At 47.9% G+C, this 13,854-nt stretch overlaps 2 protein-coding genes across 2 annotated transcripts in view; one reads left to right on the top strand and one right to left on the bottom strand.

Annotated features, from left to right (window-relative positions):
* The first annotated feature begins 5,989 nt into the window (after positions 1 to 5,989).
* Positions 5,990 to 10,355, top strand: LOC112550988 (interferon-inducible GTPase 5-like). The gene is given in 3 exon segments (XM_025209293.1): positions 5,990 to 6,114; positions 8,399 to 8,649; positions 8,651 to 10,355. Coding segments are annotated over 2 exon segments (1,053 nt in total). The 5' UTR covers positions 5,990 to 6,114; positions 8,399 to 8,430; the 3' UTR covers positions 9,485 to 10,355.
* A 2,563-nt stretch (positions 10,356 to 12,918) lies between these two features.
* EIF4A3 (eukaryotic translation initiation factor 4A3) overlaps positions 12,919 to 13,854 on the bottom strand; it is a 14,192-nt gene continuing 13,256 nt past the window's right edge. Inside the window, exons 10-12 of the mRNA XM_006027956.3 lie at positions 13,661 to 13,768; positions 13,451 to 13,578; positions 12,919 to 13,161 (exon numbers count right to left, since the gene is read on the bottom strand). Of these exons, the coding sequence (XP_006028018.1) occupies positions 13,145 to 13,161; positions 13,451 to 13,578; positions 13,661 to 13,768 (253 nt within the window). The 3' untranslated portion in view covers positions 12,919 to 13,144. The remainder of the gene's footprint in view (positions 13,162 to 13,450; positions 13,579 to 13,660; positions 13,769 to 13,854) is intronic.

Below are 13,854 nucleotides of genomic sequence, written 5' to 3'. Positions count from 1 at the left end.
AGGCGTTCCAGTAGAAAACTGTTTCTGACCATATCTGTCTATCTCCAGGCGCACTCGTTTATTACTTTGTCTATCCATGCATTCCCATACACACTCATCTACTAGCTGTCTGGCTAGCCATTACAGTGTATGCCCATCTGTTTGTCTATCTGTCACCATGAACATCTTTCTATCCATCTAGCCCAAACAAACCCCTCTGGTTGTCTGCCCAGGCATTGGTATCCTGTTATCACCACATTGTTGCAGATGCCCATCCAACCCCACAGTGCAGTGTTCATTGAATTGCTGGGTTGCAGCGTTTCATGGAGAGAGGCTGCTATCTAAAATGGCTGGGGGCTGGCTTTTTCCACCTGCTCCTGATGCCACAGTGACATGCCAGCTTCCACCTCCCTTCCATCCCTGGAATTATTTCCATGCCAGGTGACCCTTTTGGGCCTCCATCATATGCGCCTCACCTGCCCCTTGATTCATAGATTCATAGATTGTAGAGCCGGAAGGAACCACAATGGATCATCGTGTCCGCCCCCCTGCCCCTGGCAGGAAAGAGGACTGAGGTCTGATGCCCCCAGCCACGTGACTATCTAGCCTCTTCTTGAAGACCTCCAAGCTAGGTTATAGCATCACCTCTCTTGGAAGCCCCTTCCAGATCCTGGCCACCATTACTGTGAAAAATTTCTTCCTAATATCTAACCTAAATCCACTCTCAACTAGTTTACACACATTATTCCTAGTCACTCCCTGGGGCTCCTTAGTAAACAGCGTATCCCCTATTCCCCGTTGACCTCCCCTAATAAATTTATAGGCGGCCACAAGATCTCCCCTCAGCCGTCTCTTGTGAAGGCTGAAGAGATAGAGGGTCTATCACGAAGGCCACTAATCATGCAAGTGGCCCTCCTCTGGACCCTCTCCAGATTCTCCGCGTCCCTCTTGAAGTGTGCCTGCCTCTTGATGCCTGCCTGCCTGCTTGGGGGCCTGCCAGCCTTCAGCAGTGTTTCCCCAAAATACTTCTGAGACGTGTGGGAGGAGAACATAGCTGCCCCTCACTTGCTGCTCCTGTCCTTCTTCTCTTTCTTTTGTTTCCATCCGTCATAGCCCTGATGTATATGTGTGCCCCCACGCAGTGCTTTCAAAAGGCTCTGGAGTTGCTTCTTTTTGAGAGATCTCCATTTGCTGGGGGTGAGAAGCTGGTATCAAGAGCAAGTGTGCTACTCTCAGGGGAACCTACTCCACATGGGCAATGCGTAGGGGGTGCACGCAGCTGCACGTGCACCCCCTGAGTGTGGTAGTGCACCCCCTACAAAAAGACACCCCTGGGGCAGTCACCGCTTGCCACCCTGCCACCACCACCACTGGCAGTGTCGGTGGGCAGTCTGCGATTGCCGCTGGCTGCTGCTGATACTGCCAGCGGTGCCTGCAGGTGGTCGCCGACCCCTAGTTGACGTTCACCACTGCCACCGCCACGCCACTGGCGGTGTCTGCAGGAGCTTCACGCTTACCACCGCTGCCACACTCCTGCTGCTGCCATGCCCCCCCAGCTGCTGGGGGCATGTGCCATTCATGCTACAGAAGGTACAATTTAGATGGGAATATTCATTCCCACAGCAACCATGGGTTTCTGTTCAGAAGCAGTGTTCATGTCTGGCCAGTGACCTGAGGGAAGGCAGCTCCCTCAAGGAAAGAAAAGAAGAAAGAGCACTACACAAGTGGTGTTTTCATCAATTCTTCCCATGGAAGTCAAGGATCCAAGCAGAAACCGTTATATCCTGGAAGTGAACATGTAGCTGAAACAGTGGTGTCAACTTGAAGGCTGTGGCTTCTTCAACAAAGGGAGGATGTTCTTGGGAGGAGGACAGGTATCAAGAGATGGGATCTATCTGACAAGAATGGGGAAAAGCATCTTTGGGCATCGTCTGGCCAGCCTAGTAAAGAGGGTTTTTAACTAGATTCCATGGGGGATGGTGATCAAAACCATCCAGCAACAGAATACACAGTCCAGAAGGGGAAGGATTCAAAGAGCAACTCAAATCTGGGAAAGGATCAGAGAGCTACAGGACAGCAACATGTGCTCTAAAAGGGAGGTGAGGTGGTCAAAAGGCAAAATACATCTGATGCATGTATACAAATGTGTGAAATACAGGCAGTCCTCGAACTTACGACACAATTGGTTCCTGAAAACGGTGTCTTAAGTTGAAATGTTGTAACTCGGAACCAATTTTCTTATAAGAAACAATGTTATAAATGGGGGATTGGTTCCTGAAACAAGGTTCCTGAACCTTATTTTCACCAAAAATATCCCAGAATTTTCTGCTTGATCAATTATAGATGAGTAATATAGCTACATTAATGTATTTATATTGTAAATAGCAATTATATTGATTAGGAAAGACTTTCATAGATTTCATAGACATTTGGGCTGAAAGGGACCCCAGAGGATCACCGAATCCAGCCCCCTGCCCAGGGGCAGGAAGTCAGCTGGGGTCATAGGATCCCAGCAAGACAAACATCCAAAAGTGTCTCGAAGGTGTTCAGAGTGGGTGCTTGAACCACCTTCGGCGGCAGTCTATTCCAAACCTCGGGGGCTCGGACAGTAAAGAAGTTCTTCCTTATGTCCAGCTTGAAACGGTCTTGCAGGAGTTTATAACCATTTGACCTTGTCATCCCTTGGGGCACTCTGGTGAACAGACGTTCCCCCAAATCCTGGTGAACACCTCTAATAAACTTATAGGTGGCCACCAGATCACCCCTGAGCCTGCGCTTTTCCAGGCTAAAGAGCCCCATGGTTCTCAGCTTCTCATCATAAGGTCTGCTTCCCTGACCTCTGATAATGTGTGTGGCTCTCCTCTCCACTCTCTCAAGCTAATCCACATCCTTTTTGAATTGTGGTGCCCACAACTGGACACAGTACTCCAGCTGCAGCCTCACCAAGGCCGAGTACAAGGGGAGAATGACATCCCGGGATTTGCTTGAGAAGCATCTATGGATGCAAGCCAGCATTTTGCTTGCTTTACTAGCCGCAGCATCACATTGAAGGCTCATGTTCATCTTGTGGTCAATCAAGACCCCCAAGTCCCTTTCATCTGTAGTGCTAACCAGTGTAGCACTGCCGAGCCTATAAGCATGCTGCAGGTTTTTCCTCCCAAGGTGGAGAACCTTGCATTTTTCAGTGTTAAATACCATCAGGCTTCATCTGCCCATTTCATGAGCCTGTCAAGATCTGCCTGGATCACCCTCCTGTCCTCAGGTGCGGATGCTTTACCCCAGAGTTTGGTGTCATGGGCGAACTTGGCCAGCCCACTGCTGACACCAAAGTCTACATCACTGATGAAGATGTTAAAAAGTAAAGGCCCTAGGACAGAGCTTTGCAGGACCCCGCTGGTCACAGGGCACCATGACGATTGACTTTCGCCGACCACCACCCTCTGGATCCGACCACGGAGCCAATTTCCCAGTCAGCAGATCATGGTGAGTTTGAGGCCACAGTTAGCCAGTTTTGCCAAGAGGTGATCATGGGATACCAGATCAAAGACCTTTTAAAGTCAGGATATACGACATCAATCTCTTCCCCCTTGTCCAGGTGATAGGTCACCTGGTTGTAAAAGGAAATGAGATTGGTCAAGCAAGACCTACCCGCAACAAACCCGTGCTGGGTATTCCTCAGGATATTGCTATCAGTTAGCTTGTATAGGATGGTCTCTTTGATAATCTTTTCCAAGACCTTCCCCAGGAAAAGAGGTCAGGCTGATGGGCCTGTAGTTTGCCGGATCAACTTTCCTCCCTTTCTTGAAGATAGGCACCACATTAGCCTTCTTCCAGTCGTCATGCACTTCACCAGAGCACCAGGAGTTCTCGAAGATCTGTGCCAGGGGCTGGGCTATGACTTACTTGAGGTGACTTTGCTGGACTTTTTGAAAGGCTGTTGGTTGGACTTTTTGAAGGATTCTTGGCTGTAGTCTTAGGAGTTTTGGCTGTAAGTTTTTCTGGAGTCTTGTCTGCTTTCTAAAGAAAGTGTCCAAGGAAGTTTGGATAGATGTTCTCCAGGGAGATGAGCGATGCAGCGAACTTGTTCGCTGTCATGGCAACACATCACCTCAAGCATTGTAAAGTCAAAACTGATGTCAGAAAGTTGAAACAGGGTGTCAAATTATAAATGTTGTAAGTGCGAAACATTGTAACTTGAAACATTGTAAGTGGAGGACTGCCAGTATGGGGAATAAACAAGATGAGCTGGAAGCTGCAGCCTGTGAAAAGAACTATGAGCTGATTGGCATCTCCGAGATGTGGTGGGACAGCTTTTATGGCTGGAATGTGAACATCGAGGGTTACACTCTGTTTCAGAAGAACAGGGTTGGGAGAACAGGTGGTGGTGTTACATTGTGTATCAAAAACACATACATTTGTTCCCTGGTTCAGGAGGAAGATGACAAAAAAGCAGAAAGTATTTGGGTGAAGATGAAAGGTTAAAGATGCAGCACTGATATAATGGCGGGATTCTAGGCCACCTAATCAGGAAGAGGAGGTGGATAAGGCACTCTTCAAGCAGGTGATAAATCTATCCAAAAGCTGTGGGATGGTACTGATGGGAGACTTCAATCTTCTGGACATCTGGAAGAACAATGCAGCCAAACATAAAATGTCAAGCCTGTTCCTAACTTGTGTGGAGGACAACTTTCTCTTTCAGAAAGTGGAGGATACAATTATGGGATCATCAATCTTGGATCTTGCCCTGATCAACAGGAGTGAGCTGGTGGAGGATGTGTAGGTGATAGGTAACTTGGGAGGAAGCAATCAGGATACAATAGAATTCCAGATTTTGAGACAGGTAAAGCATGAGGTCATATAAATTAGGATGCTAGATTTCAAAAAAGGTAGATTTCATCTGACTCAAAGAGCTAATAGACATGGTGTTATGGGAGGATAGATTAATGGATAAAGGCACCCAGGAAGGCTGGGAGCTTCTAAGGGGCACAGTATTGGAAGCCCAACAAGAAATCATCCTGACACAATGGAAGCACAAGAAGAATGGCAAGAGACCAATGCGGCTGCATGAGGAGCTTCTAAAATGCCTCAAAAGCAAAAATCCCCTGGCCCTGCTTGCTCCCACTAAAATTTTAGCAATAAGAAAATCAAAATCAGGGTGGGGAGTGAATAGTAAGTATATGTACATAAGCCAGGGAGCAAAAAAAAACCCCAATATTTATATATTTAGAATGACAACAAAAACTTTTTTTTCAGTGTAAACATGACGGATTCAATAGACTTAGGAGTGATCTCTTCATCAGATGAGGAAGAGCCACTGGGAAAAAATAGAGCATGTAAACATCTAATTGAAAACTGAGTCCTAAACCAAAGATGCAAGGCAAATGAGTTAAAATTACACAGGCAAAATGTATATCTGTCATTCTCTACACCCACCCCATTGATTCAGGGAGCTTTTGTGGCAGGAGGCTTCAGCAGCATCAGGCAACAGGAGATTTTGGTAGGGCAGCTTGGAGAAGTGACAACTACGTAGCAGTGGCTGCACAGGCTGGATTGCAAACAGTTTATGCTTGGAGCAGACAACCCCAAACTCTGCTGGCCATGGGGTTTTCCAGATGCTGGCCTTGACCACGTTTTGCTCAATGAGCACTGTGGCCACCCATCACACCTTCTGCCCCTGACTTCCCCAGCAGCTGACAAAGGGTGTTGTTGCCTAGAAAAAGATTATGCCTCTGAACCACTTGGTCTACAAGGGCTCCCCCCTACCCTGCCCTGCCTTCTGCCTCCCCCTTAGTTTACCAATGTCAGCCTCACTGCACCCTTGTGCTTATGCTGGAGTTTCTGTGGGGAGATGGGGAATTTGTTCAGACAGGAGATGGCGCAAGAAGCATCTGATAGAGCACTGGGACTTGTTTTAACCCATCCCTAAACCAGCAGCTCCTTGGCACAAATAGTACCCTTCATTTTGCTGCTTTCACTTTCCATCTTAGTCAGCTGTTGCTCTGGTCACAAGCAGCAACAAAGGGGCTGAGAGAGAAGCAGAGGGGCTCGCATTTTTGCTGCACCTAAGACAAAGAAAGGAGCTAGGAGAGGGGCTCAGGATCAACACACTTCCCAGCAGAAGCCTACCCAGTAGAGGTAAGAGATCCTCTTTGCTCAGGCTGTGCTGACTTTCCTGGACCAGCTGCTGTTTGCTGGGGCTGCGGGCACACAGGCCGTGGATCCCAAATGGCAGAAACCCAGCTGAGGAAGAAAATGTGACAACACCATAGTCAGACTTGCTGGAAGGACTCTGTGGTGCCGGGCCTTTCTTTGCTAGGGAGTGGGAAGTGGCAGAAGGGATCTCTCTCCCAAGGTGTGATTTCCTTGGTTTGTCTTTCATTTCCTGTCTTACTCCTACCTGTCTCCCAGTGCTCCTGCTGGCAAAGGACAGCGGAGGTGACTCTTTGCCTGACATGAGACTTTGGGGCTGGGCAAACCCTCCCCCCCTACCCACACTGTCCCAGTTCCCCCAACTCCTGCTCCCTGAATTGTCTATCCTCTTGCAAATGACAAACACCCATTACACTCTCCCATCTCAAATCTCCAGGCCTGCCTCCATCTCCTTTTCTGCTCACACACTGCTCCCTGCTTTCAAGAAAGCTTTCCCATCAGCACCCAGAACTTCCTTTGGACCAGGGGTCTCTGCCCAATCTCTGCATGCAGCTTCCACACACCGGTTCCCTAAACCTGTCTTCATTCTCCCACCCCAATGTTCCTGACTTCCGGCACCCTTTATATCGAGTCCACCTCCTTATACACTGCCACATACCCCACGCCTGGCTCCCCCAGGCATAGGCAACTTGTCCCCCCCCCCCCCCCCCCCGAAATTGGTTGCTGCTGGCTTCTGCAGGCAATTGCCATTTACCATGCCATTGCCACTGCTGCCCACAAATTATGCACCCCCCCCACCCCATCTGGGAGGCACCTGTCGTTCATGGCCCCAGGCACACTGGTACCCTCACAGATAGTATACCACAGCTCTCAAGAGCACTTCCTCCCCTTCGCCCACACACCATCTAAACTAAAGCCAAAGGATCCTGACCATCTCCCTCCACTTCCCCTCAGTACTGCTTATGCCCCAGGACATCCCATGCCCCAGATATTTCCTCCATGCCTACAGAAACAGCTCCCTGGAGCACCTCCAGCCCCCACAAAATTTCCTCTTGTCCAGCTCTGCAGAGCACCACCATCCTCCCACAGTGCACCCACTGTTCCCAGCTCTCCAGAGCAGCTTGCCTCAGTCCCACCACAGCCCCAGCAATCCACAGCATCTCCTCTTGCTAATCGTCTTCCCCCCAAGACTGTGGCCAGGTGTTCCTGCCTTCCTGTTTTTTTCCCCAAGTTTGCTCTCACCTCCTTCCTAGAAACATTACTTTCCCCTGATTGAACAGTTTATTCCTTGGGCTGGACAGAGTTGTTATAATGTCAAAAACTCACCTGATAGTTAAATGGGTTTAATATATAACCCATTGTATTGCTCTCAGTGAGTGTGTCTACATGCTCATTAATGTGCTGTAGGTACTGCACATTAAGTTTAGTACTTGGATAACTAAGTACTAAATCAATGCGCAGTAATTGCGCTACTGAACAGTAGCATGGGTGTACAGGTTTTTACTGACACTTCCTACACAGTAGTTTAATAAAGCTACATGGTAGCACATTAAAATGGGTGTTGCCCTGTATGCTACTGAACAAGGTTATTAGGCTACTATGCAGTTAGCATTTTATGTAGATGCACCCAGTGGGTAGTTTTTAAAGCAGCACTTACTGCAGCTCATTTTGTAGTTTACCAGTTTGGCTAGGGTGTTGTCCATTAAGTGCAAATCCTTATCCCTTCCTAGTGAGCACGGCCTGGCAGGAAGGGCTGTGCCCACGAACCCCTTTTCTGAGCCAGCTTACATTCTCTGCATGGTAATAAAAGAACATTTCTGGGGGGTCCCTTGTGGAGTAGACCCAGTGGAGTAGACCCAGTTTATGCAGCCAGGGTGTCTCAAGTGTCTTCAGAGCTTCCCAGCATCCTAAAGCAAGAAGTACTGAGCTCTCTCAGACTGGACATTTTTTGGTATTTATTGCTGTAAGGAAATTAGTATTTAACTGGTGGCTGAAGGGTTTGGAACATGTTAGTTTTACTTTAGTTACTTTAGCAAAGCCATTAAGAGCCCAGAATGTAAGAATTTGTAATGACTTAATGCCTTGCTAGTTAAGGACATGGGGAAATCATGTTTACAGGCAGGACATCCAGCCTTTCGTAAACTTAATTGAAACGACATTTGGCTGCAGATGATATTATTAAATCCCCCAAAGAAATCACAGTCTGCCACATGAATGGTTGCCCTGAGGTATGAGAAAGTCATATGAATATTTTTTTTTCTTTTGTAAGACATCTAGCACAGGCTGATACAGCTATTCACAATGGCTGCCATGGCTACTGAAAATGACAAAGTATTCAGGAAGTTCTCCCAGGCTGAAATAGAAGAAATGAAAGCTATCTTTGAAGGAGGAAACCTCAAAGTTGTAGCAAAGAAATTGCAGAAGGAGCTGGAGACATTAGAGAAGATCCCACTTCACATCGCCATCACTGGGGAGGCAGGCTCTGGAAAATCAACCTTTGTCAATGCCATCCGGGGACTGGGGGGATGAAGATGCAGGTGCTGCTGAGACCGGGGTAGTGGAAACAACAATGGACCCAGAGCCTTATTCACACCCCACCCTCCCAAATGTAACCATATGGGATCTTCTGGGTATTGGAACTCCCAGGTTCAAACCAGACCAATACCTAAAGCAGATGAGTTTCCAAAAATACAACATCATCATCACTGCCAGCCGGTTCAGTGCCCACCACACCCAACTCACCAAGGAAATTCAGAAGCTGGGGAAGAAGTGTTATTATGTGTGCTCCAAAGTGGATGCTGACTTGGATGCAGCTGAGAAGTGCAGACCCAGAACCTACAATGAAGAGGGGATCCTGGAGGAGATCCGCAACACCTGTAACAAGAACCTGAAAAAGGCCAGTGGGTCTTCTCCATGGGTTTTCCTGATCTCCAGCTGGAAACCAGCCAAGTATGATTTCCAGCTGCTTTTGAAGATACTTGAAAAAGAGATGGATGAACACAAAAGAGAAATCTTCATTCTTTCCCTGCCTAACATTTCAGCACAGATCCTGAAAAAGAAAAGGGCTGAACTGGAGAGGCAAATATGGAAAGAGGCCCTGGTGTCAGGGGCCATTTCAGCTGTTCCTCTCCCAGGTCTCTTTTGCTGTTGCTATAACCAGGCTGGTGGTAAATGTTACTGCCAGGCTTTTGGCTTGGATGATGATGTCCTCTGCAGTCTCACTCGGCAGGTTGGCAAGCCTGTTGAAGAGCTGAAGTCAGAGATAAAAATGGTTCCAACAGCCAGCTCCATAAACAAAGAATACGTAATGAGTCTGCTGAAAAGTTATGCATTGTCTTTCCGTCATGGTAGTTGAAGAGGTTTTGCATTTCATCCCAGGTGCTGGTTCTCTGGTATCTGGAGGGGTTTAATTTGGAACCACATACTTACTACATGCTGAACAAGTTTCTCAGCGGGGCTGTAGAGGACGCCCACAGAGTTCTCACAAAAGCTCTTTCCTGAACCACAAGTCGAGAGAACAAAAGCAGTGGGCCCAGAAGAATCACAAAAAAAATCAATGGCTGAACCCAGCTCAGCGTGACCAGAACCTTTCAAAGTGACTGAGCAAAATGAAAACCAAGAAAAAGGAGTCATTAAAAAGCAAAAATCAGAACGAAGAGGAGAGAGAGATCCAGTAATGTTGCTTTTTCATTTGATCAAGGACATCTCTCTAAAGTTAAAAAAGAAAAGAGGACCAGGTCCGAGGCCCCATAAGAAATGTCCAGTGCTGTGCAGGGAGACAGGGAAATGCTGATCCTTCTCCAGTCTAGTGTGTTGAGTGCAGCAGCCTGAATGCAGCCAGTCTGCTCCCATCAACCAGCAATGGCCACAAGAGCCATCATCTGCTTATGTTGCTCTTCTTTCTCTCCTTGCCTTTACCTACTTCCTTGTGGCATTTACAAATGTGAAAAAAAGAACAAGTTGAATAAGGGACCACCCCATTTTGTGGGGGGCAGACATTTTGGGAAACACAGAACCAAGCTGAGGCCTCCAAAGCGAGCTCAGTCAGGCTCTGGATGCATAAGTGAATAACTTACTTGAACATTAGCTAGCATATTAGGGATATGTATTTTAGTTCTGTATTCAAAGGGTCCTTCAACCCCTGCTATTTTGCTCAAGGCGTTTTTCTCTAAAATCTCTTTATACGTACCCCATTCTCACTCTCTCTCCCTGAACAATAAAAGGATACCTGCATGCAGAGCTTGCTGTGGATTCCTGTGGGGAGAGGGGTCAGACAGTAGTTATAGTTCCCTTGGGTCAGCTAGCTAAGGTGGGCATGGCTTTTTACTGTCCTCCTGTATTGGAGGCTGCTTGTGAATGCTTTAAGCTAATAGAAGCACCCCAAAAGCCCATGGTGGGTTAAGCACTCTCAAGGTCTACAAGGTCTGTGTACTGGGGGCACAGACCACTAAAAAAAACCAGACCCCGGGTGGTGGCCATGGTTACTCCAGGCTTGCAAGTGGGCTCCTGGAAGGGGGTCAGCCAATGTAGGCACCCCAGAGGAGACACTTGAAGCATCGTTTTTGTTCGGGTGCAGTGAGGTGGGTGGCTTAGTGCAGGAGTGCCCCCTACTGGCCTGCCACATCCCCCATAATTTGGACCCTGGGGCTGGGGGGGACATAGGCAGGGCTTCCCTTGGGACCAGACCCCTTCACTGCTCCCTGCCGAGCCTCTGAGAAAGCAGCCCAGGAATGTGGGTGACAAGAGAAGAGAGGCAGGGCTTTGCCTGGGGACCAGACCCCAGTGCTGGTGGTAGGCAGAGGTGGAAAACACACCCATGCCCTGGCCCTGGCCCCCTGCAGTGAACTGCTGTGGGGTGACTGCACTCTGAGGGTTTCCCCACAGTGGAACCCAGGCCAGCTTGGGGCTTTCAGGACCCCTGCACCCCACCCCACCTGTCAGGTGCTGGGTGCAGCCAACATGGGGGGAAATGGACCCTTGTCCTAGCCCTTCCTCCCCACCTCTGGCATCTGTCATAGGCAGGGGACATGGCAGGGTGATTTCCCTGGTGAACCCTACCACAGACTGGCTTAGACAGGGGCATCCTGGAGCCCTTCCAGTCATGCCTGTCAGGTGCTGGGGAGGGGGACAGGGAAGGACCCCAGTCCCAGCTACAGGGTCCCTGCTGCATGCTACCACTGGTTCTGGGCTCTGCAGGATATGCTGGGCAGCCCTGGGGCTTGGGCCAGGTGGTAGGGCCTGATCCTGCCCTATATGGAGCATCCCCATCCTTGGCCCCTGGTGCAAGTCAATAGGACAGCCTGGCACATCCTGCCAGAGCCTGGCACCGGTGGCAACTGGAAAAAACCCAGCTTGGGGGGGATGAGACCAGGGTGGAGGGGGCTTTAACTCCCACCCCTGCATGTTAGTGATTGTGCCAGCCAGATCATCAGGGACGGCCTGACTGGCCTGCAGGCTGGAAGACGTGTTTTTGTACCCTCTGTCATTTGGTCTAGGCCACTGAAGGCCTCTGCCTACTTTTCCCAACTGAAATGTGTCTGTGATTTTCAGTATTGGTTCAATCCATGCAGTTTAGACAAACCTGTGGTTTGAATAGAATGCACCTATCAGTACTTAGCCCATGGAAAAGGGAGAAAGCCACACTGAATGTCCTTAGGACAGGGGAAGGCAAAATACAGCCCACTGGCTAGATCCAGCCCACCAAACCATTCTATCCAGTCCACGGGATTTCTAAAAAATTTAGAAAATATTTATCTGCTCCTGGCTGCCTGTCAAAGATGACAGGAGCCAGGAGCCAAAAGACCCAAGGGGAGCCAGCAGCAGGAGGCAGGAGCCCAGCCCTGCCCCACCCCCAGCCATTTCCCTGCCTCTACACTGCTCCAGCACATGGCTGCTGGCTGCATTGCTGGACCAGGGAGCAGGGGTGAGTCAGTAGGGGTGGGTGGGTGTGTGTGAAAACTAGGATATATTAAGAGGCGCATTAAGAGCTGACAGAGCTCTCTGCTTTGGCTTCAAGTTACTTTTAGCAACCTGCGTGAATCAGTCTCAGTCAGAAATCTCAGTGCTGCAAAGATTTTCACCCAAGCCATTATGTTGCATCATGAACATTTAATAAAATCTCTGAAGCAGGATCCCCACAATACCCTGCTCCAAGTAAGCCTGAGCAAGCAGCATGTTCACCATCAGCAACACGGATAGCCACATCATTCAGATTTAACACTGCAATCTAACGCAAGCAAGACATCACCTCAGACAACCCTAACCTTGTTATGCTTTCAGAGTTGAGTAGCTGACATCACCACACTGGCTGCTTATTACATGAAAGCAAAGATCCAGTGAGCTTGTCTATATGTGACTCTTTTAAGTCGGATTAGCCTAAAATCACCATTTTTAAGGGTACATTAAGGACGTGTGTACACACATGTGCCTTAAAAATGGCAATTTTAGGTTAATCCCACCTAAATTTGATACCTGCATAAAGCAAGTACCAAATTTAAGATGGCATAGCTAAGTCCCTTAAACAAAGATGCATTAAGTGTAGGCGCATGTAACTACATGTGTAGACACGCCCAATGTGTACCAAAAACTGCAAGAAAATAGAAGAATGAACAAACCTTTCAGTGTGAGAAGCAATATGGGGTGAGCTCTGTTAATGACCTATTTCATGAGCTTAACTATACTTGAAATCAATGGATCAGTGCATCTACTGGTAAAAAGCCTCAGAATTAATTTATTATCAGGTGTCATCTTAGAATTAAAGGAATCAGATATAGAGTTTATGGCAAAAGATTTTTTTTTTTTTTTATTTAAAAAGAAAGCAGGTTGAATGAAAGCAAACACCATACACAGATGCCAATTTGCAGATGAAACCAAGAAAATAAAAATGGCAATGTAAGGGGCTTTGAAAACGTCACTTAAATAAAAATGACTAGGTGAAAAGTTACTACATGGAAAGTAACAAACAGGATAAAAATGCAGGTCTTCAATTCTGCTGGTCTTCTGTTGGTCTTGTTTTTTAAATGAGATCAGCAACTGAAAATGAGGGAGAGAACATAAATTGAGCCTGTACTGAATATGTAGCACACAACAACACAACAATAATGGAGCATGCATATACTGCTGCATCTACCTCTTCATGGAGATGAACAGAGTTCATGCTAACAGGATTTTGGCAGGGTGGGAAAACACAGCTATTCTACACACATCTTTCTGTTCCTGTTGAAGCCTGAGGCATGGCACCATACCACCAGGTTTTGAGGCAATCACCACAGTGACTATGTGAGCAGGGATGAGGGCCTGTCTGAGCATGCAGTGCACTTACCATTCATGGGCATTTCATCTATCTGGGTGGAGTAGTACTGCTCAATGTCACGCAGGATACGAATGTCATCATTCTTCACAAAGTTGATGGCCACGCCTTTGCGGCCATACCGACCTGATCTGCCGATTCTGTGGAAGAGACAGACCCAGAATGAGCTGGCCGGCTAGTTGCGACTGGATCAAAATTTAATGGTGGGAACCATCCCCTTACCTGTGTATATAGAGTTCTCTGTTATTAGGCAAATCGTAGTTAATGATCAAGGATACCTGAGGAACATCCAGACCCCGGGCCCAAACGTCTGTAGATATAAGAACTCGGCTGCAAAGAAAAAAGAAGTTATTGCAACTGTTCCACTGGAGGATGCCATGCAACGAGATACAGACATCACCTGTACTGGGCTGTTG

Source organism: Alligator sinensis, unplaced genomic scaffold, assembly GCF_000455745.1.
Source record: "Alligator sinensis unplaced genomic scaffold, ASM45574v1 scaffold239_2, whole genome shotgun sequence".
Lineage (NCBI taxonomy): Eukaryota > Metazoa > Chordata > Crocodylia > Alligatoridae > Alligator > Alligator sinensis.
Note: the sequence above shows the minus strand (reverse complement) of the source record. Positions and strands in the feature narration are given on the sequence as shown.